General features: G+C 36.4%; 1 protein-coding gene and 1 long non-coding RNA gene across 3 annotated transcripts; both read left to right on the top strand.

Moving 5' to 3' along the window:
- Window positions 1–5,682: 5,682 nt before the first annotated feature.
- LOC100577773 lies at window positions 5,683–6,297 on the top strand. Its single transcript, XR_003304381.1, has 2 exons — window positions 5,683–5,859; window positions 6,166–6,297. It is a non-coding gene; the product is annotated as an uncharacterized LOC100577773 (long non-coding RNA).
- A 321-nt stretch (window positions 6,298–6,618) lies between these two features.
- Window positions 6,619–20,980, top strand: LOC100577810. 2 transcript variants are annotated; one of them, XM_003249730.4, is made up of 3 exons: window positions 6,619–11,547; window positions 14,634–14,816; window positions 18,149–20,980. In XM_003249730.4, exons 1-3 carry the CDS (start codon window positions 11,434–11,436, stop codon window positions 18,341–18,343), a joined length of 492 nt encoding a protein of 163 aa, XP_003249778.1. In that variant the 5' UTR covers window positions 6,619–11,433; the 3' UTR covers window positions 18,344–20,980. The 2 variants fall into 2 exon arrangements, with proteins under 2 accessions (XP_003249778.1, XP_006560938.1); XM_006560875.3 differs by having other exon boundaries at window positions 11,442–12,114.
- Window positions 20,981–21,265: the final 285 nt, after the last annotated feature.

The following is a 21,265-nucleotide window of genomic DNA, read 5'->3' as shown; positions in this document are numbered from 1 at the left end:
TATAATTAGAATTGGTTAACGAGAATGACTGAATTCCAGATTGTGAGAGAATTTGTCTAGAAAGAAAATCTTGTGGAATATGATGAAAGATTCTGAAAGAAGATCAGAGTTATCTTGAAAAAGACACTTTTTTTTAATGATGCTTTTCTTTCTTTCTGCAATCGTTTCTTACTTTTCACTTATTTGTGCGAGAATATTAATTGGAATTAGCTGAGATGGTAATTTTAAGTGTTATAAGCTAATTCAGACAATCTTTCTGATTAACGAGATCTAAAGTGGGATAATTGAAAGATGACTTTAAAAAAGATATATCGTGTTATAATTTGGAAACATAAATTTTTAGAAACAAAATTACAGAAATAAAGATGAAATAAAAATCTGTTTCGTGATACGTACTTTATTTTCGAATATTTTATATCTTTCTGCACGTGTCCTGCACATTTTTATACATTTATGATAAATTTACGTAAATACACGAGTTTTTACGAGTTTAATTATAAACGTCAGAACAAAAATTCTCAGACGAGATAAAACTCAACGTTTATACGTTGTGGAATACATTGGACGAGGACGAAATTTCGCCAAGTATGGCCGTCGTCTCGCATTTCTAACGTTGGGGACGAAAGGTGTGCATAAGATGCGATTACGAGGAAAGGATGTGCAGCTGCTGGCCAGTGTTTACGCGGCTGCTGAGTGCAGAGATCCAAGAAACGAACGAACGTTCATCCAGCTAGTTCTGAAAACGTAAACCAAGAGAAGTAGCCGTCCTCTCACCATTCATCGAGTGCTGATTCGCGTGTTCTAGGATCTCTAGAATTTCGAGGATCTTCAATGGATCGTTAACGTTTCTGTATTCTAAATTAAAAAAAAAAAAAAAGATCTGCATTGATTACGATTTTTACTGCAATTTTACTATAATTTTACTATATCAAAGTCTAAATTTCTCCAAATGAAGAAAAATTATACCTTTATTCTGATTAAAAAATTCGAGTAAAAGCTGCTTATCAATTTCTCTCGAGCATTACACCAGATTTACATTAAGCTACATTGATCCAACAAACAGATCCACGTTTAACACGTTTCCACTCGAACGTAATAGTGGGCCACAGAGTAAGCAGAACAGAAGAAAAGGGATAGAACGTTCGACAATATCCGGATAATAAAAGTTGGAATAATGGAGGCAACGGTAAACTGTACACACCAGGAATATCGTTCGATCGACGCACTCGTCCCCCTTCGAATAATCCTAGGGTGCCTCGAAATCCCTCCATCTCCATTTACCTTTCTCGTTTCCACCTGGCTAGACTGTCCCAGGCTCTAGCCCCAAGGCCCAGGATTTAACCTTCAAGGATCGAGATTTTCCTCTCGAATATATATGCGCTCCTTTTTCTTTTTTTATTTTATTTTTCAGCTGCTGATCGAAGAAGAAGAGGCTGAGAAGAAGATTCGAAGGAAGAAGAAACAGAGAGAGAGAGAGAGAGATCCTCTCTCATTCAAGCTACGAAATCGGGACGCGTGAAAGGGCTTCCGGTTGCATTCAGGCATTCAGAAGAAAGAGAGAATTAACGGGTGAACGAGGGAACGAGGTCTCGTTCAAGATGGTGCGTGCGCGCGCGTTGCGTGGCCGATTATGAATGCGGATTAACCTTGATTCAGCTCAGGATCTATTCAATCTCGCCGCCACACCAAAACGGCGAAACAATGACGGCCGTACATCTTCGTCCCTCCTTCGTCCAGGTTCCTTTCCACCACCTCTATCCCTCCCCCCTCCCTCGCTGATTTATATCGAGGAGCCGGCTTTTGAAGTTGCGCCCAGACAGGCCACTATAAATTTGCACCACCACGGCCGGGGATCGTTTCGACTTGCTTGCCTTTCGCATCTCTAAACCCAGCAAATTGGTTCTACGTTGTTAATTAAGATCGCGTGACGTTGGATTGTGACGTGACTCCTCGCCGATATTTCTTCATCCTGCGTCCTGACGACCTGATAAATATTCGCATTTTTCGCGGGAATATCGATCGATCGAGCGCGAACTTTGAATCTCGCGCTCCCCAAATTGCCATCCAAGAACATATCTTCTCTAATAGTTTGCTATTTTTATTTGGATGTTAAAATATGTAGATAGAAAAATCTGAAAAATAGTAATTTATATATAATCCAATATAAATTCCTTTTACAAATTCCTTTTATACCTTTTCTCGTCAAGTTCTTGGTTTCGAATACTTTTTAGGTATTCGATAGAAAAATCTGATTGTAAGAACACTTTACAATCTTCTCTTTTTCCCTTCACTGTGCTTTCTCTCTTAGTCTCCAAAATATAACGTAAAGTTAATTCAAAACACTCTTCTTACAAATTCAAATTTGCAAAGTTTCGATTCACTTGACAAGTTCTCTCGAATGTGGGTCACGATCTAAAAGCACACCAAAGCGAGGATTTCCTTTCTTTTTTCTTTTTTATACACGAACGACTTAACCGGTCACTGGATGGATACTCGTTGACAGTGCCGAGTGTACGAGGAGCGTGTAGAAGAGCGAAACGAGGAGCGGAGGCGACAGCTCGCATCGTTCAGTGCGGCAGTGGCTATTTCCACGTGGAAACGAGGGGTCGAAAAAGGAGGAACGCGGAAAAGGGGAGGAGAGTAAAACGGGGAGGCGTGCAAATTCGCGTCGAGCCACTGGCTTGCCCATAATATTTCACCGGAAGACGGCGAGGAGAGATTGATGATCGCCGTTGGGCCAGGCCGCGTCGTAACACGCGTCGCTTTCTGTTTCTGTTTCGGATTTGAGCGGGTTATTAACTTGGAATCGAATCAACCGTGATTCCCACGGGATTCGTGTTCGTATCGGCGAATCCGGCCCTCTTCTAATTATCTCTTCGATTCTTTGAAACTCCCGTCGACCAAGATTCTCCGTCTCCTAAGGGGATAAATTTTTCTTCGCTGGATGTTGCATTTTGTCAGATCGTTCGATGTAAATTTGTAACCAAATAAATGAAATTGTGAATATTTTTGAAAACTTGGAGCAGAATAAATTTTGGACTTGAAATTTGGACTCTTGAATCGTTATTCAAATTTTGAGATAAATTTTGATATAAAAAAGTATAGGTAAGGAATGATTTATTTATTTTTGAACGATTCTTTCGATAAAAATGAAGAAAAGAATTATTCGTTGGTCCTTTTTTTCGGATTAATTGTAAACATCAGCTCGGCAAATCTGACAATAATTGATTGTACACGATGGAAACTTAGTTATGGCAAAGTTACTTAACCAAGGGAAGAGTTTCGGAAGGGAAACAGAGAATGGAAAGCCGATATCAACGAACAGTGACGCCTATGCGGCTTTGATCTCGATGATCTTTGATCTAAATTGTCTCGCAGATCAGTTTCTCCTCTGTGTTGACGAGAGGCAGAAGTCAGGCAAAGAAAATAATTATTCTCGTTATAACAGTAAGGAGAACGATACGTCTAACGATACGCAACTTCAAGGATATCAAGTTTTCGATGCGGAACGATGGTTTTCGAGTATATATTCGATCAACCATGTTAATTAAAGGTTTACGCAAGTATGATTTCGATAGAGTCGAATGCTCCTTTTTTTTTTCTCGGATAATCGTCATTCAAGCGAATATCTTCTGATTGTAATCATGCTTGGAATTCGTTGAACAATTCTGCATGAGAAGAGAGAAAAAATAGAATATAGTTTAAGTGTAAGAGGATATAAATATTGATTGATAAAAAAATTGAAGATAAAGATTAAACAGAAATTCCATATCCAAAAATATAATTATTGTACTTTTAGTATAAATAAATATACTAAAATGTGATGTTAATATAAATTTATAAATATAACAAAATTTGAGAAGATTTAAAGATTTCAATCATATGATATCTAAATATCAGATTCTTATTTTCATATTTTAAATAGAATTTAATAAAATAAATACATCATAAAATTTCTTTAAAGGATAAGGTAAGATAAAAATTAAGGATCGGTTCATTTCTCGTATATGAAGTAAATAATACGCAAATTACTTTTCAAAAGTATTTACGATGCATAAAAATTTTAATGGAATAGTTTCTGTTAAGATTTTTAATTAATAAGTTGTACAGTAATGTAATAAAATTAATTAGAAATCGGTACTATACACTTTTATACGCAGGAATATATAAAGTAAGTAGATAGACAAAGAAATCAGATAGAGGAAGAAGGACAGAGATAGAGTAAAAATATTGAAATCAGCGCCATCTCTGGAGTGCCGCAAATGAAACATAGAAACAAAGGATAGAAGATAATGGAAAAAGGATAGAGATAGAGCAGAAATGGTACTACTAGCGCCATCTCTTGGCGCTATTCCGAAACAAATAAGTAAGTTTTAAAGGCAACAGATGGCGCCACGTGTTCTAAAATGGAATTCTCAATGTTCGCACTATCTTTTTTCTTCTATTGTTCTTTTATTTGTAGTTCCTTGTCTATACCTTTTAATTGTTTTTCGATACTCGATTCACATGATTAGAAATTATGTCAATAGCAGAAGAATCTATTCAAACAATATAAAACGGAACATGGACTAAATGTAAGATTATATTGTGTGAAAAAGTATGTGACTTACCGTTCGTAGAGTAATACACTGGCGCGATAATAACTTCTCAACTATCAATAATCGATAAGTATGTCGACATTTAACGCATGAAGTTGTTATAAAATGCAAATAAATATAATAAAATAGCTATATTTTTAATAGAAAATTTGCACGCAATTTTAAATTATATATGAAATTAAACAGCTTTGATATTTAAAGAATGAAAGAATAAGACTAATGTGATTTTTCTCCGTTAGGTAACCATACCTTGGCAATATCGAATGTTACGGATATATAAATAACATTTATTCAGGATTTAAAGGAATATTTTAAAACTAATTGATACGAAATATAATTTTTAATTTTTTAAATGTTATAACTTTTAATATCTTATTAATTTTAATAATTTATCATTGGGTATGGTTATAATGATTTATAATACAATAATTTATTAAGTTTATTAACGCGATACAAAAATTTTATCAACAATAATTTATCATTTACTAATTACATTTTTCAATTTATTAATTTCAGAAATATCTTTGTACATAGATAGAAAATACCGCAGTTTTTAATCCAATTTATAAATTTTTATCTTGATTAACAATTTATCTCTTCAATGAATTTTTTGAATGTATGAACAATCGATGTATATATAATTTATTTGTTGTTAAAAAAAAATTTTTATTTAAAAAAGAACAATAATTCCAGAATAGCCACAAGTTACATTGATCGATAGTGATCAAGAATAATCACCATATATATATGAAATAAAAGTTTTATCTTGGAAATAGAAAGTAATTATTGACAATATATTATGTGCACAACAATTACGACTGAATATAGATTTTAATAATAACGTTAAATATTAAAGTGTTTGAATATTGAAGACAAATTTTTTTTTTTTTAATCACTTTAATTTTCATAAGTAATCTTTATCGATGAAACTTAATTAATTTTCAGTCACGATTCTGATATTAAAACTGAACAAACAGATATAAAATTTTCATACGACATTCATACGAGTAAAATTATATCTTGACATTAAATATAGTCATGAATTACGTTCGATAAGCAAATATTGCTTATGTAATTGATTGTTTTAACGTTCACGTTCAAGTATATAAGTACATATGAGTTCAGATTTAATAAAAGAACGTATCGAAAGAAGGTGTCGAAAAGAAACATGAAAAGTGTGAAATTATTCATCGGGAGGGTTACCCTCACATTAGTATTTATTTATATTGCTATGGTTGTATCTGCTCCTGATGCAAATGAGGTAAATATTGCAATATTACAATATACAATCTGGGACAAAATGACATTTTTCCAGCTTATATCGTGATTTCAAAAAAGTCGTTTTTGTAAGTATTCTATCACTTATTTAAAAAAAAAAATGGTTAAAAAAATTACTGTGATTGATATATATATATTATTAAACGGAGGAATTTCTTTGTACATGTATATAAAATTTAGATAAAAAAATTTTAACCTGGAAAAATATCGAAAATCACTTTATCCTGGATTGTAGTCACTTCATATTATCCGATAATAAAATGGAAAAATAAATTTTCTTTTTTCACAGGACATCGACTTATATCTACGAGACGTTATGTAATATAACTGAAACGAGGATTATTTGATCATATTTGATGATTTATATATATTGTTATCCATTTGTAGACTTAAAAATGTAATAAATCTAGTTAGAGTGAAATTTTTTAAATTTGTATATCTATTTAAAAAAAAAATTATAATATATAACGATACAATATTATTTAATATATAATATTAAACAGCACACTCTCGAAAACTTGAAACTTAAATTGAATTTTTATTTCAATTTTCAATATATATATATATACATATATACATATATAATATAACAATTTAATTTTCTCGTCTATCATTCCACGTATACTTACAATAAAATCTTATATTGTGAATCGCTTTTTAAATTTTGATAAATTTTATATTCTGCACTCCATATTCCCCCACTGAATGAGATAAACTCGCCAACTCGTTCCACAGCCGGAATAGTCTGTGGAAAACGAACGAATACACACGTGCATTGAGCAAATATTTTTAATGTACATACAGTAAAAAGAGAGCATCGATTCTAAAATGAAAATATACATAAGCGTACTAAAATCAAATATGCGTTTCCCAGGCGGACGGCAACTATCGTTACATTAAATTTTTATATACAACGGGGGGAAACAACGGGGGAAATCTTTTTAAAATCGTATTTCTTTCGTTGATCCTTGAAAAATGTCTCGTGACTCATAAAAATATATGAAGACGCATCGGTATATATCCGGCTTATATCGTTATTCGATTTCACCAACCATCGTTCACGTTTTACGAGGCGACGACTGACAAAAAACACGCGCGTATCCGCTTCCTTCACGCGAATTACCGTTCCAAGATAAACAGGGCACAGGCCAGTCATTATTCTCGTAAACGTTGTTACAAACGAGAACGATCCAGAGATCTCGAAAGAATGGAAACGAATTGAGAGAACAACAAAGACAGAGAGAGAGAGAGAGAGAAAATAGTTATTCTTCTGTAACGAATTTTCCTCCTTCTTTCTTTGAAACGAAAAATTAAATTTCGATTAGGGCTTTATTAAAATTTATTATCACATGCGATAGATGACACAGGTGCTAAGCAAAATGCTCGTCTAGGGATTTTAAATCGTCTACGTGCTTCCGCCTAGGTGATTTTTCTCACCTATCACTGCACTTCCCTCTCGGCTCCCTTTCTTGAACATGTGATATCTTGACTATGTGGAAATCAATTATCGTTGAGGGAAACCATTTAATATTCACGTATTCTTGTGAAATGTAAATGGAACGATGTATATTTCTTGGATGAGAGAAACTTTGGAAAAAATTTCTCTTCTCAAAACTTTTCCAAATTTTATTATCAAATTTATTTTTACCACTCTGCCGTTCGGATAGAATATTATTTTTAAATTTTAAACGGATTACCTCTTTGCAAATAATAGTTTAAACAATTTTTCATTAAATATTTAAATCCATTAAAAAAAACATTTATATTTTTTAAGATGATCCAAAAGACTGGAACACGATGAAATTTTCGAAATTTCTTTGAGAGAAATGATTGATTTCTCAGTTGATGGATCAGATCCATCATTCGTTCGAAATTTAAACACGTGTTCGGTCAGTTTGCTTTCGAGAGAGGATTCTCGAACGAGGGAAGAGGAATTACGTGACATCCGCATCGTCTATTCGAAAATTGATTTTGTTGCGCGTAACTTACTACGTTGCACTTGTTCGAGGGCGGTTAGATTCGTCGAAACGTTTTCGTATTTAATGGAAGAGCTACACGTTCGCCTACGAGTTCCACGATAGATTCTTATTTGCCAGTGAATTCTCAAGAGTAGTTGGCAATTAAAAGTTTCCCTGCTGCACCCTTCATCGTGGTTTCACCTCGATGCTTCTTGCCCCGAGCATCGTGGAAACGACGACGTAACAAAGAGATTTATTGAAAATATTAACGAAATTCGAGACCACGAGAATACAACAAATTTCTATCACTCGTTAAAAAAAAATCTTATTACATATATGCACGATCTTTCGATGAATCATTGCTTGATTTATCTTGTGATTCACCTTAGATACGTCACGGAGCATCTTATGTTACGTCACATGTACTAAATACCGATATTTATGGAGGAGCGGAGGAGAGGAGGAAACATTGTGCCAGCCTACGTTCTACGCTGTTTGAATAAGAATCAGCGGAGGGTGTTCTTCTCAGCTTCTGTTTACGCTCGCGAATTCTACATACGTTGCACCTCTCTTCTTCGAAATTCTTCCAAAGATATCTCGTGAAAATGGATTGATAGGGAACATCGAAAATTCGACCATCGTTCCCGTGTCCGCGATATTTTGAATTTTAACGCGAGCAACCAGGTCACGAAGGATGGAAGAAGGGAAGGAGAAAAAAGGGGGAAAAGTAGTTGACAAAAGAAGGAAATAGGAAGGATGAGATAAGAAAGGAAGGGACATTCGAAAAGTTTTCGAATCAGATACGATCTTTGCCGATTTTTAACCTGGTTTTCTATTAAAAGTCAGAGGGCTGCTGTTTCTCCTCTGCCACTCATCGGTGAGATTATATTATAACCGAATAGGATAACTTTCGATGAAAAAAATTGCATCTCCGTGTTAATATAAACGGATTCTGGATAAATAGATATTTTAATCAAAATTCAATTCTGATCCACGATTTTCTACGAGGAATAGAATCTTGAAAATGAATACTTTAATAAAAGGATTTACGTTCAAGAATCACGTTTCAAAATCTGACTCTATCAGCATTTCTTTTTAATTGATAAAAAAAGATATAAAATATTCGAGTAACGCTTTTGGAAAACTTCCTCTCTTTAAAATTCCCAGAATCTCCCGAATCGCAGCATTCTTGATGTGCAATCGTAATATTTCCAAGAATATTCCAATCTCGATAAATCTTCCGCCCAATCCAATCGAATATTTTCGAGTTCTCTACACACTAGTCCGACCATTATCCAAACGCAATAAAATCCTATTTTGTTACAACTCGATTTCCCGAGTTTAAATCCGTGGATCGAATATTTGACATTTACTTACTTGATGTATACCTGATGATCCTGTATAAACGGACCAGTTTATCCATTAAACGACACTCAGGTTGCACGATGGGATTGAAAAATGGGCGATACGTGGTCCGAATTATATATGGTGGAATTGTTACACCTAACAGGTATCCCTGCAAAATTGGGAGACCACGTTAAGGGATGTCGTAAAGAGGATACATCCACTCCTCATCCGAGGAGACAAAGGATACGAAGAAATATAATCGCCGTTAATCGTCATCCCGGCCTAGATATCGACGAGGCCTTTGATAAATGGAAGAAACCGATCGAATATCCTTCCGTGGTTTTATTGCCACGAAATGAAACGCGACGATGAGGAATCCCTTCTATTCGATCGCATTGTTGTGGCCATTTCCAAGTCGATCCTCTTTTATTTCTTCATTAGAACACGTTTGAATCGGCGTGGAAACGACGAGCAGCCGATATTTCAGGGGACGATGATTGCAGGATTGCTTACACAGGAGAATGTTCCATTCATCTTTGTTTCGACGATTTTTTCTTCTTTTCGAAATCGATTCGAGAAATTTGGAATAAAATATAATTCGCGAATGCTATCAACACTTTGGAATCGAACGTATTTGTTAAGTTTCGAGGTTACACGCAGTAGTTATAATTATTCGATTAATATATTATTCATCGTATGCGTTGTTAGTAGTTGCTTTTAACATTGATTCTCAATTTCACGAAGCGGAACGTAATTATCGAATGAAACTCCGAATGAATCGGTCCGAAATGTTTCCAACGTTTCTTCGACAAAATGTTACTTGAACCGTAAAGAAGTTAAATTGATCAATATTTCGGATTAACGGATTTGACATTTGAAAATTGAATTACGCGTACGTAAAATGCACGGTTCAAATGCACGTGAATTTGAAATCGCAACGGCGACGGCGCCAACCATTCGAACCAGCCACCCATTTCCATAAATTTTGAAACGAGAATGTGGAATCGGAATCGAGGGCCCCTCCTCGCGCGTAAATTGTAAATACATATCCACGAAATCCCTTCCTCCCTCACCCTTTCTCTCTCTCTCTCTCTCTATCTAATCGTCGGCGCGCTAGTTTCTCCGGAGATTATGTGTGTATCGGAGATTCGTGGAACAGAATTCGCGATAGGTTCGCGCGAGGAGCATTCAATTTCACTCGAGTATCTCCAATCAGATTCTCGAGAGTCAACATTCCGTTCCACCAAACCCACTCGATGGACCACAGGAACAAGGCTAATTCGATTTCGGCGTAACGCGGCTTACCGTCGACCTCGCCATACGTGTGCCTCAACGTGTTACCATATATCATCGGGTAACAGAACGAATTGAAACTGAATTGACAAATTGCCAGCAAAGAAAATCCGATATACGCGTTAGATTGCGTTATATAGTTTGATGATTTTACGATCAACGGTTATAATTTCAGAGATCTAAGCTCTCCTCTAATTTTTCATTTCGTTCCACGTCATGTCCAATGCTTTTATACTTCGTTAAACTCTTTAAAAATATTTTTAATTCCTCGAACAAACATTTTTTCTTTTACTCAGAATGTTCGAGATAAATTACATTTCTTTCTTTCAATTTAATCGAAAAGCAATCTTTCGTTGTAAAATCGATGAATCGTTTTCCACGCGTAGGCGTAGGATTTAAGTAAGGCGAAAGAAAGAAAGAAAGAAAGAAAAAGGGATCGTTTAATTTTGGCAAAGACGGAGCCTTACCTTCGATCCTCGTTCCGCGACGCAACGCACCAACGTTTGGGAGACGAGGATTTATCGAACGTAGGTGTGTTGGCCGGTCGTGTTGTTCGTTTATTATGCTAGCTGGTTTGCCTGGCTTATATTGTGCCGGGCAGCGTTGTAAATGCGCGGCTGGCTCTGTTCTTCCATCCACCGCCCGTTACAGTTTCCTTCCTCCAGCCTCCTCAGTTCCCATTTTCTCAACCGCTCACAACACGCGTAGGTGAGCCCGTGTACGCTGTTCGATCCCCAATCGCGAGTTTCGGCGCGGATGCAAGCCTCGAAAAATTACCGTGCGCGAGATGCCCGTAGTTTCGGCCGACAGTGAGCTCGGTTAACTCTTTCGATCGATCATTCGCCGAAAGCCGCTCACCTTTATCTTTACTTCCGCTCTCTTCGAAACGAACGCGACTCGAGTGTAATTCGTGTGAATTCGTGTAAAAAAAAAAAAAAAAAAAGAAAAGAAAAGAACGAATGCCTCTTGCTTGGTGCGATCAAGTTGGAGATAAGCGAGATCACGAGATGACCGTATCCGAGAGTGGATCCACAACGGAGATAGTCTCCATAAACTCGGCCAGAAGTTCCAAGGTGATTACATCTTTCGAAGAATGAACTCGAAATTCTTCTGCGAAGATCGATTTTTATGATTTCTTCTCCACATGGACGTATACAGTGATCCAGTATTTTTCCTTTTTTTTCTTCGTTATATTATTCTTAAATTAAGGCTGGTATAATAAATTTTCCCATTGTCTCTCGAGGCGTGGCGAGTTGTTCGTTGTAAAAGTTTTTCAAGGGGCGGTGTCCTCCTCGTACGGAGGGGAGGGAACGAAGAAAACGAAGAACGTTCGAGAGAGTGTTTGATAAAATGAGGATGTGCATAAAAGAATTCGTCTCGTTGCGAGGTGTCTTTTCGATGATTCGCGTTTGAATCGGCATCGAAAAAAGAAAGAAAGAAAGAAAGAAAAAAAAGAAAGAAACGCGTATGCCTCGATGATCTCGTGAAATCTCGTATTATCAAAAGAGAGTTATCAAAAGAGTTTCCATCGTTGAAGATTATTTAAATCTGCGAGAAGAGGGTGTATCTCACGTACGATGATCAGGGGCGCGGTGCCTCTCAGATCGAACTCGACCTGCTCGAATATTGTCACGACCAGGGTTAGTCAACAATCATATTTTCACACGATTATATTTATACCCGTGTTAAAAACGTCTCGAAAGGATATTTCTCTTTATCTTCGCGCGAAATTATCGCATATAAATAATAATTTTCAAAAGGAAGAGAGCTGAGAGAGGGTGTGGTAAAAAGAGGATTGGTCATTTTTAGGTGACAGGAAATTTAACACAATTCCATTCCACGCTTTTGTTACGGTACCACGCTTTCTTACCCGATACCTTCAACTTTCCCAAGTATCCGTGTTGAACTTCTCCGCAACATCGAAGACGGATGGACAACGGTTTCTCGCATCGATAGTTCCCATCCGTGCACTCTTTTTAATAATATCGTCGTACGTCCCTTCTCTTCTTTTTTTTCGAAGTAGATAAAAAATTCAGCTTCCTCTGCAATAAAGGAACAAGTAGTAACGTTTATTTTTTAGAAAATTTATATTCGTTTTACGAATACATAAAAATTTTTAACGATGAAATCTCAAAATGCAATTTTTTTTTTCTTTTTATCGCGCTTTTCTCTCACCGCTTTAAATATAAATTATAAGCTTCGTTCGCTTTCCCTTTCCGCGGGCAGACTGCGGGCAATGTACACATTACAAATCAAAATATAGAAATATATATACAGAAGCAAAGTCGCGTTATTAATGTTAATCCTTTGTTTTCGCATTTATATGGAAACGGGTCATATGCTCGCGAGAAGCGAAACAGAGAACACCACGATATTTTCTATCCAATTTGGAGTATTGTTAACTCTCTGTATTTCTCTACATCCGCTTCGTGGTGCACGCTTATCAACGTTAATATTATTTTTTAGTTTTAATTAAAGATACATAGTCGGCTGGATGTCTGACAAATGAGAATTTCGCCAATATTTTTCTCGATTAATTATTTTAATTATTCTACTTTTTCTTAAATCAATATTTTTACTTTAAAAATACCCAGTAATTTCATTTAATGTAGCGCTCTCCAGTTAAAGTAGATTACAAAGATTTTGAGAGGTCTCTTTTATTTTGAAAATCTTGAAAATCTACATAAATCATTTACATTTACCATATATTAATTATTCCATTTCCAGTTCCAACAACAACAACGATAACAAAATACCAGTTTCAAGACAAACATCGTATCTAAAAATACCAATCATCTCCATCATTCTAGAAGCAACCAGAAATCGGATCAAACCTCGAATCGTCAATAAATCCCAAAGCGAAAGAAAATCACACGAGAGAGAGAGAAAGAGAAGAGTGCGTGATCTCCTATCGCGCCACGTATTCCAATCGAAGTCGAGGAAAATAATCACACGGTCGTGATTCGATCCTCGAAGCAGATGTCGGAAACGATCTGCACACGGTACGGTTACGGATTTGCGACTCACGCCTTCGCGACTTCGTGCTCGCCCCACGACGAAATAGATCGGCGACGAAGCGTGGCCGACTATCCCCGATTTGAATACGATAATAATAGGAAAACGCGTGTCGGGATGATGGCCGCGGATGCACGCAGAATGCAAAAGCGACCCCCTCAAATTGCATCGTGGTGTCGCGGGACTGGAAATGGATCTGTCACTTCCGCCACCGATCGTTACTCAAAATTTAATACCCGAATTCCCGTTTTCTCCCTTCCTTCCTTCCTTCCTTCCTTCGTACCAAGCATTCTGTAATTTTTTTTTTATATTAAACGATTTTTGTTTAACGAACTCGTTTCGTTCAAGGATGAGGAGAGTTTCGTTGGAACAATGATATCCTTCTCGTTGAATTTTGATTAATATAATATAATATAATTTTCATAATAATAATATTTAACAATTTTAACAAGGAATTTTTTGGAATATTATATTTTTGATATTATTTGGTAAATATTAATCCTTGCATCATTAGTGAATACGGTTTTTATTTTTATAACGAGTATTATAATAAAATGTAAAAGAGCGTTTTTTTAAAGTATTCGAATAATTCAAAAGAAAAGTGTCTTCGTGTAAGTACAAATATGGCCGCAAAGAAAGAGTTACAAAGAGATTCCTCATTTCGTGATAAAATATTTTGTCAATATTAATTTTAACAATACTTTAACCATTTTTAAAGTATTATCCATTTCTTTTCTTTAATCTTCGAGAAGTAAATTCAAACATTCTTTCGAATTGTAACACAACGATCTCTTCTATTCCTTTTTTTTTTCTTATACCCTCTCCAGCCATAAAGACGTATTTATTCTCTTTTCAAGCACGTCTTCCCTCAACGAGCGTTCATAAATTCACTGTCAGCGTCAAAGCTAGCATCTCTCCTTTAGAATTTCCACTCTCCACCTACGCCATCGTTCATGTACATCTTCCGATGTTATCGGCGTTATCATCATCATCCCACATTTTGCATCCGCTTCACGAACGAATCACCGCTGCGGATTAATAATCGAAAAAGATATTCGACCCTTACAGAGTACACATTCTCTTGGTCCAATTTCGCGCGTGAAAATCGAAATTCACCGTCTGTACATTTTTCATTTGTTGACAGGAGGAAAGACGTCGGACCGGAAGATACGTCGCGGGTGGAGCTGTGCTGGCGATCATGCTTCTGGCCGTGCATCAAGCGCTCCTCAGGGACGCGTCCACCATAGCCGGTGTCTGCATACCGGCCATAATAATGATCTCTTATATTGTATGGATCTTGTATTCCGCCCATCGGGACAGACGAAAGGTAACGTGTTTTTTTTTTTTCAATCGAACAATAGGATCGCTACGATCCTGACCTCGAACGAGTTCGTCCAATTCCTCCTTCCTGGACCAGTGCCAGTGGATTCGTTAAATATTTTCAATATTTTCGAATATTCGGGGCAAAGTTTTTCGGGAGAACTCGAAATTTTTTTCCGTCTTTGTACGGTAAAATTTTCCGATACTTTGTGAATTTCATTGATAAAATTTTCGATGGAATCGGAACGGCGATCTCTCGAGAAAGAAAATTTTTTCTATCTCGCTTTTTTTTCCTTTTTTCTTTTTTTTTTTTTCGTAGAAACTGATAGTTTTGCGAACTAGATACGCGCGAGACTTTTTTAATTAAACGCATAAAGCGAAGCGTATAAATTTTCGAGCAAATGTTCGCGAAGAATATTCGAAGGGAGGAATTGTTTGAGCTCCTTTTTTCTCGTGATTCTTTTCGTCTCTCGAAAAAAAGAATAAAAAAAGGAAAAGTTTGACGCTCTCTCATAAAGAGGCTAGACCGTCATTCAAGCCAAGTAATTTTCTAAAGCGTCTTCCCCACCCTTTCGCCATGCCTCAATTTCCTTGAATTCTTACTTAATCTTCCGTTAATTCTTTCTTTGATCATTTTTACTCGCTTCTTAAGAATCTGTCTTAAGTCCATTAACAAAATATCCTTCTCTTTAAAACGTCCCCCCCCCCCACGTCTAGGCAATAAATACACGAGATACGTTCTTAACGTCGACGTTTAAATTTATTAAAAGTCTTGCGAATCTTTTTTTACCTGTCCAATTTCTATTATAATCCCATTCTTCGCGAAATATCCAATCTTCTTTGCATCCAAATATTTATCCACCTACGTAACATATATTATTACGCGTATGTTCTTAAAATCTCTTTTTAAATTTGCTCGTGTTAATTTACTTTTTTCACTCCAACTTAATTATTCCATTCCAGAATCATATCCCGCTTCCAAACATTTATCCACATACGTAACATACAGCCATCATCGATGCAATAAACGAACGACATATCCAACATTCTTAACGTCGTTGCGACCGTTCCAACGAATCATAATCCACGTTCACTGGCCGAATTTCCGTCCAATTTTCGTGGAAAGTTTCGGGCGATGGACCCGAAACTTCCCTCCCTTCCCACGATGAAACACGTAATTGAATGGAGGGGAGGGGGAGGGGGAGGGGATGGAAGCGAAGTTCGGAAATAAATGTCATTTTCGAGGGTGCGCAAAAACCGGAGGCGGGAAATCAACGGCAACACGAGCGAGTAACAACCTCGAATTGGACGAAGTTTTTTTTTTTTTTTCGCCTCCCGGCTACTTTTAATCTTGTAAATAAGCCACGTGGGATGCAGCGCGCCCCATGGCGCGGAAACTGATAATCGAATTCGACCGGGATCGGTGGAAATCGCTTTTGAAAAATCGGCGTGAAAAAAGCTCGGTTCGATGTCTCGTGGAAATCGCGATCGAATTGGTCGGATCGATATATTTGCGACAAATTCGCCTCGTTATCGGTTGAATATAGATTTTCCTATTTTCTTTAGCTTTACATTCGTATTGCTTACTTTGGAGAAACTGGATTTTAATTTAGGAACGAGAACTCGATGTAATTTTTCGTCGTCGATCTATGTTTTCTCGCGTGGAGTGAATTATATAAATTATTTGGCAAATGGAAATAAATTTTCTTTCCTTTTCAATTAGAGAGTTCGATAAATAAAAAAGAAATCTTCTGAAATTTTACGGAATTTAGTTTCTTTAAAAATAATTAAGATGTGTCACTCTGTAAATTCGTTCCAAAGATTGAAAAATCGACTTCTTTGAAATCTTTTGATTCGATAAAGCGTTATTTCTTGTTTTTATTCGTATAGTGATTGTGTCGATACGCGATCAAATAATCATCGAATACAGAATCGGAACAAATCGTTGAACAAATTTTCCGCAAGATTGTTTCATTGGTAACAATTTTTCGCGTTCATTGAACAGACAACGAAATTAAAATGCTCCACGTGCTCCGTTTGTCCGTTAAAAATAATTTCACGATTCGATTTGCAATTTTTCTTTTTTTTTTTTAATAATTTTCGATCCTTTTTTCCCTCTGTCGAGCCACGTGGTATTTAAGGTAACGTCGCCGGACAAAAAAGGGAGTTATTATCGGTAGATAAAAAAAAAATGAACAATAAACAAGGAAGCTGAAGGGATACACGGGAAAGTTTGTCTAAACTGGAACAAGGTTAGTTGATAATACGAAACGAGGTTATCTTCTCGTGAACAGGATTCGTGATTTACGATGGGTGAGAATGGCGCCAGTCCCGCAGATTTTCTTTTCGTTAAGTACATCCTTGGCAAAATTGCGAAAAATGGAATTTTTTTTTAATTAACTTCCCTCGAACACCCTTCCCAACGGGCTAACTAATCGAATCACATTCACGTTATGCAAGACGACGGAAATTGTAACTTTCTTTCCTGCGACGCAAAAGGATTACCTCAACTCTTTCGCCAAGTTATTGAATTCTTCTGCCCTACTAATAACTTTCAGTCACCATTTTTCTATGCCACTTTCTTCCTCTTCCTCATATCCACCTCGCCGTAAGACTTTCCCAGTTTCTACTAGTTTTACAACGAATTTCGAGAAAGAAATTTAACCCTTAGAAAATGTAATGTATATTAAATGTTTAGAAAATTAAAACATAATTTTCACGAAATTTTAATCATCGAGAAGGACAATAGTTGAAAAATATTTCGTCAAAAATATCTTTATAAAGTATTTTTGATTATATTAACATAAATTAATGACTTTACCCATTCGCAATCGTGTAAATTAATAATCATTATTTGTATCATTATGAAACATATAAAACAACAAGAAAATACACTATAAATCTAAAATCTAAAATCTAAAATCTGTGAAAAGAAATTCTCGAGTCACCATTTACAGACGTGAATTCACAAAAAGAAAAAAAAAAAAGGTTAAACAACTCGAGAAACACGAACAAATCCTTCGTTCAATCCTCCCTTCCTCTCAACTCACGCAACACAAATATCCTTCTCCTTTTCAAACTCGAGCGCGACTCGACAACTATTCGAATCGACAACACCCTTTGCCCCGGTCGATGTATGCGCGCCCCTCTTCTCTTTGTTAGCTTAACAACACACAGTTTCCCGATCGACAATACCTTTGCCTCCCCCCGATCTTCTCTTCGTCAAGAGAAGACAGCCACGATTGGAGCAGAACACGAAGGGCTTCAAAAAAAGTGTGTAAACAAGTTTATCAAGTTACGTTGCCACTCGCTTCACCGACCGATGATTCTGATTTTCAGGCGTTGAGATTCGCGGCAGCGATGCAGCTGACAGAAGTAATCAGCGTGCCACCCAGGTCGAACGGAGAGATCTGCAGAAACGGGACGAGCAAGGACGAGACACGAAAGTCAAACGGTTCGAAATCAGTCTACAATGTTCGAGAATCGTCGTCCCGCGAAAATCCTGCCTTCTCCTCCAAGGACGAAGCTGCGTGAGAGGAATTGCGTTCAACTTTATCAACGTTGAAACCAAAACTGCTCGATTCTGGTTTTTTTTATATCACGACGAACTTTCCCAGAGAAATACCAGTATTCTTTTTCCTTATCCGGTTGCGTTCTGAAACAGTAATATTTTAGATCGTACGATACAACCGATTTTTTTCGTTCTCTTTCTATTCTTCAAAATCTTCGAAAATCGACAAACGATACGAAAAATCGAAGAGGATTTGAGTAAGCGGATAATCGATTGAAATATCTAAACGTGTCATGGAAGGATGATGAAAATCCGAAACGATTGTGCATACAAATTGAGAACAAATTTGTATTGTAATTGTTATCGTTCAAAGCGAACGATTTTCATTCAAATGTACGTACAACGATTCGACAATTACAATTTTAAAATTAATAAACGAGAAGAGAAAGGCAAAAGCAAGAGTGAAGACAAATATTAAGAGTAAGGTAAACTGTCTTAAAACGAGATTCGAACGCGATCGAGTCAGCATACTACAATTCTTTCTTTAATCGTAATTCCCCCGAGGCGGAGAGCGAAACGCGAACGAGAGCTCGGTGCACCAAACCTAATAACATAATAAATACTTGGTACGGTTCCGTTTTCGGGGCGGCCCGATTTCCCGCGTTAGAATTATTTGTTTAGCCCCGTGGCCCCGGAATTATTTGTTTCCGCGGCGTTTGTGATGCAACAACGCAACGTTCCCGAACGCACGTTGCCCCTGTTTCCCAAATAAATCTATTTAGCGGGGGAGATAAATCGCGAAAAACGCGACACGTCGCCCGGGGTAATTCGTTTTTCGAACAATTGTCGCGACAAATTCCCATTTCGCGGCCGAAACTTTATCGGCCGGCCGATTTTTCACTACCACCAATCTCTCTTTCTTCTTTGACCACGAGTTTTTATTCGAACTTTATTGGTCTCTCGATTTCGCCTCTCGTCCTCGAGATTTCCTTTTCTTTCTTTCTTTCTTTCTTTCTTTCTCTATTATTAATTAAGAGTAACGCGTTCTCTAAATGCAACACCATTTGTCGGAAGGTCCACGGTGAATTAAGCGGAGATAGAAAGGGCGGAACCGTGCCTCCTCGGTTACTTATTAGCCTGTGCGCAACTCGTAAATCGCGGTTATAAAGAGTTATGCGGAATATTACTTGAAAAATACGGGCTTCGTTTAATAACATTAAATGAGGAACTCGTTATTGCATCATTTTCATACTTCTCGATTATCATTATTCTCGAGCAAATCGGAGAGTGAACATCTATCAGGTATTATCAATTGTAATTTTCCTTGTGATTCCTGATTTCTGATAAAACAAAAAAAAAAAGGAGAAGAAGGAAAAAGTGACGAACGCGAATTAATTGCAATTCTCATACTTTCATGCGTTATAGAGAACGATATGGGGATCTAACGAATGCGTAAAAATCGCCTATTTCTTTTCGATGTTAGAGTTTAAATATTTAGACTGTAAGTTCTTTTCATAATTCGAAAATAATAATAAAAAAAAAAATGGAGAATGAAAAGTTGGAGAATGTTCTTCGCTCGAGTGTTAATATTTACAGTAGAAGTTCTACTGTATGCATATAATTTCAATTAATCTTCCTCTTTATCTCTCCCCATCTTTCCACGATTATGTAAATATTTAACCGAAGCCAAATGCAAGGTAAATAAATGCAAGCGGCAAAAGGAAGCTGAAACGCGCAACTGGGATCTCATCTCTACGTAATGCAGACATCATCGAGGAGGGTGTATATAATAGCGATACCAGAAGAATTATTTTCCCTCTCTTTATCCATTAATGGGCAAATGTGTAATCGTACTTTGCCTCTTGAAAATGAATTTCAATCCTTCTCTTCAAAAAAAAAAAAAAAAACGGAAGGGAACGCGTTAAGCGATAACCAACGAGTTTGAAACGATCCCCGTAGATAGTCGTTTTTGTGCGTTTCAATTTCCTCTCGACACCTGAGTAATAATCCTGGAGGACCCTGTTTCGCGTTGAATTATTCGTACGAACATGTGAAAAGTGAAAAAGGGAACGCAACGAATCGACGGCTTAATAAATTCCACCGTTTGATAAACGACGAGTGTTAATTAAAGAAAAAAAGGAAAATAAATATAAAGTGACTTTCCAATTCATTAAAGAAGCTTTCAGTCCTCGTGATTTATTTTTGTCATGTGCGACGTTCCTTCCTTCCTTCCTTCCTTCCTTCTTTCCTTATCTCTCAATTATTTGCAATGCGGTTAATTAAAGGATCTGTAAGTGATACTCAAAGAAAAAAAAGAAATGAAAGTAGGGAGGAAAAGGAAAGAAGATTTCAAGGGAAGAGAGAGAAAAATTCTTTGCTTTTCTCACGTTTACACTCGAATTGTGTTATGCACGTTGCGAATTGCGAATAGTAGAACGAGTATATACATATATAGTTTTTATTTGAAATCGCGAAAGTTTAATAAATTGTTAAACACAAAGAATACAATACGATAAAAGTTATTATGTGATACAAAAGGTATTAAAAATGCAGTTAATTGGAGATTTTCGAATATCGAAATTACAATAAACCCAGTATTCCACACCCTCGATAATAGATTTTATTTCATTTTTCAATTGGCAAACCACTTGTGTACCACTTTGTGTACTTCGATACACGTGATACAGAAATATTCAGAAATTTATTTTCAAACGTAACATGTATAACAAAATATAAATACACGATAACAAAATTGTGCAATATATATAAATCAAAATTTCAGTGTTCCTTGTTAAACGCTTTAATTGTTCCAAGTTTTGTCCCAAATTTATCCCTTGATAAAAAAATTATTATAAACCTTGATAGAACTTGATGTATCATCTTATTATAATTATATTTAAAAAACAAAAAGGAATTATTCAAATGGATAGAAGGGAACAATTGGC

This window comes from Apis mellifera, linkage group LG3 (assembly GCF_003254395.2).
Source record: "Apis mellifera strain DH4 linkage group LG3, Amel_HAv3.1, whole genome shotgun sequence".
In the NCBI taxonomy this organism is placed as follows: domain Eukaryota; kingdom Metazoa; phylum Arthropoda; class Insecta; order Hymenoptera; family Apidae; genus Apis; species Apis mellifera.
This window is presented reverse-complemented; position numbering and strand designations above follow the sequence as displayed.

Excerpts from the sequence above, each read along its gene's own strand:
- LOC100577810 (XM_003249730.4), top strand. The coding sequence starts at position 11,434 with ATGCCTCTTGCTTGGTGCGATCAAGTTGGAGATAAGCGAGATCACGAG. Across the intron at positions 11,548-14,633 it reads ACTCGGCCAGAAGTTCCAAG|GAGGAAAGACGTCGGACCGG; the intron begins GTGATTACATCT and ends ATTTGTTGACAG. Across the intron at positions 14,817-18,148 it reads CCCATCGGGACAGACGAAAG|GCGTTGAGATTCGCGGCAGC; the intron begins GTAACGTGTTTT and ends TCTGATTTTCAG.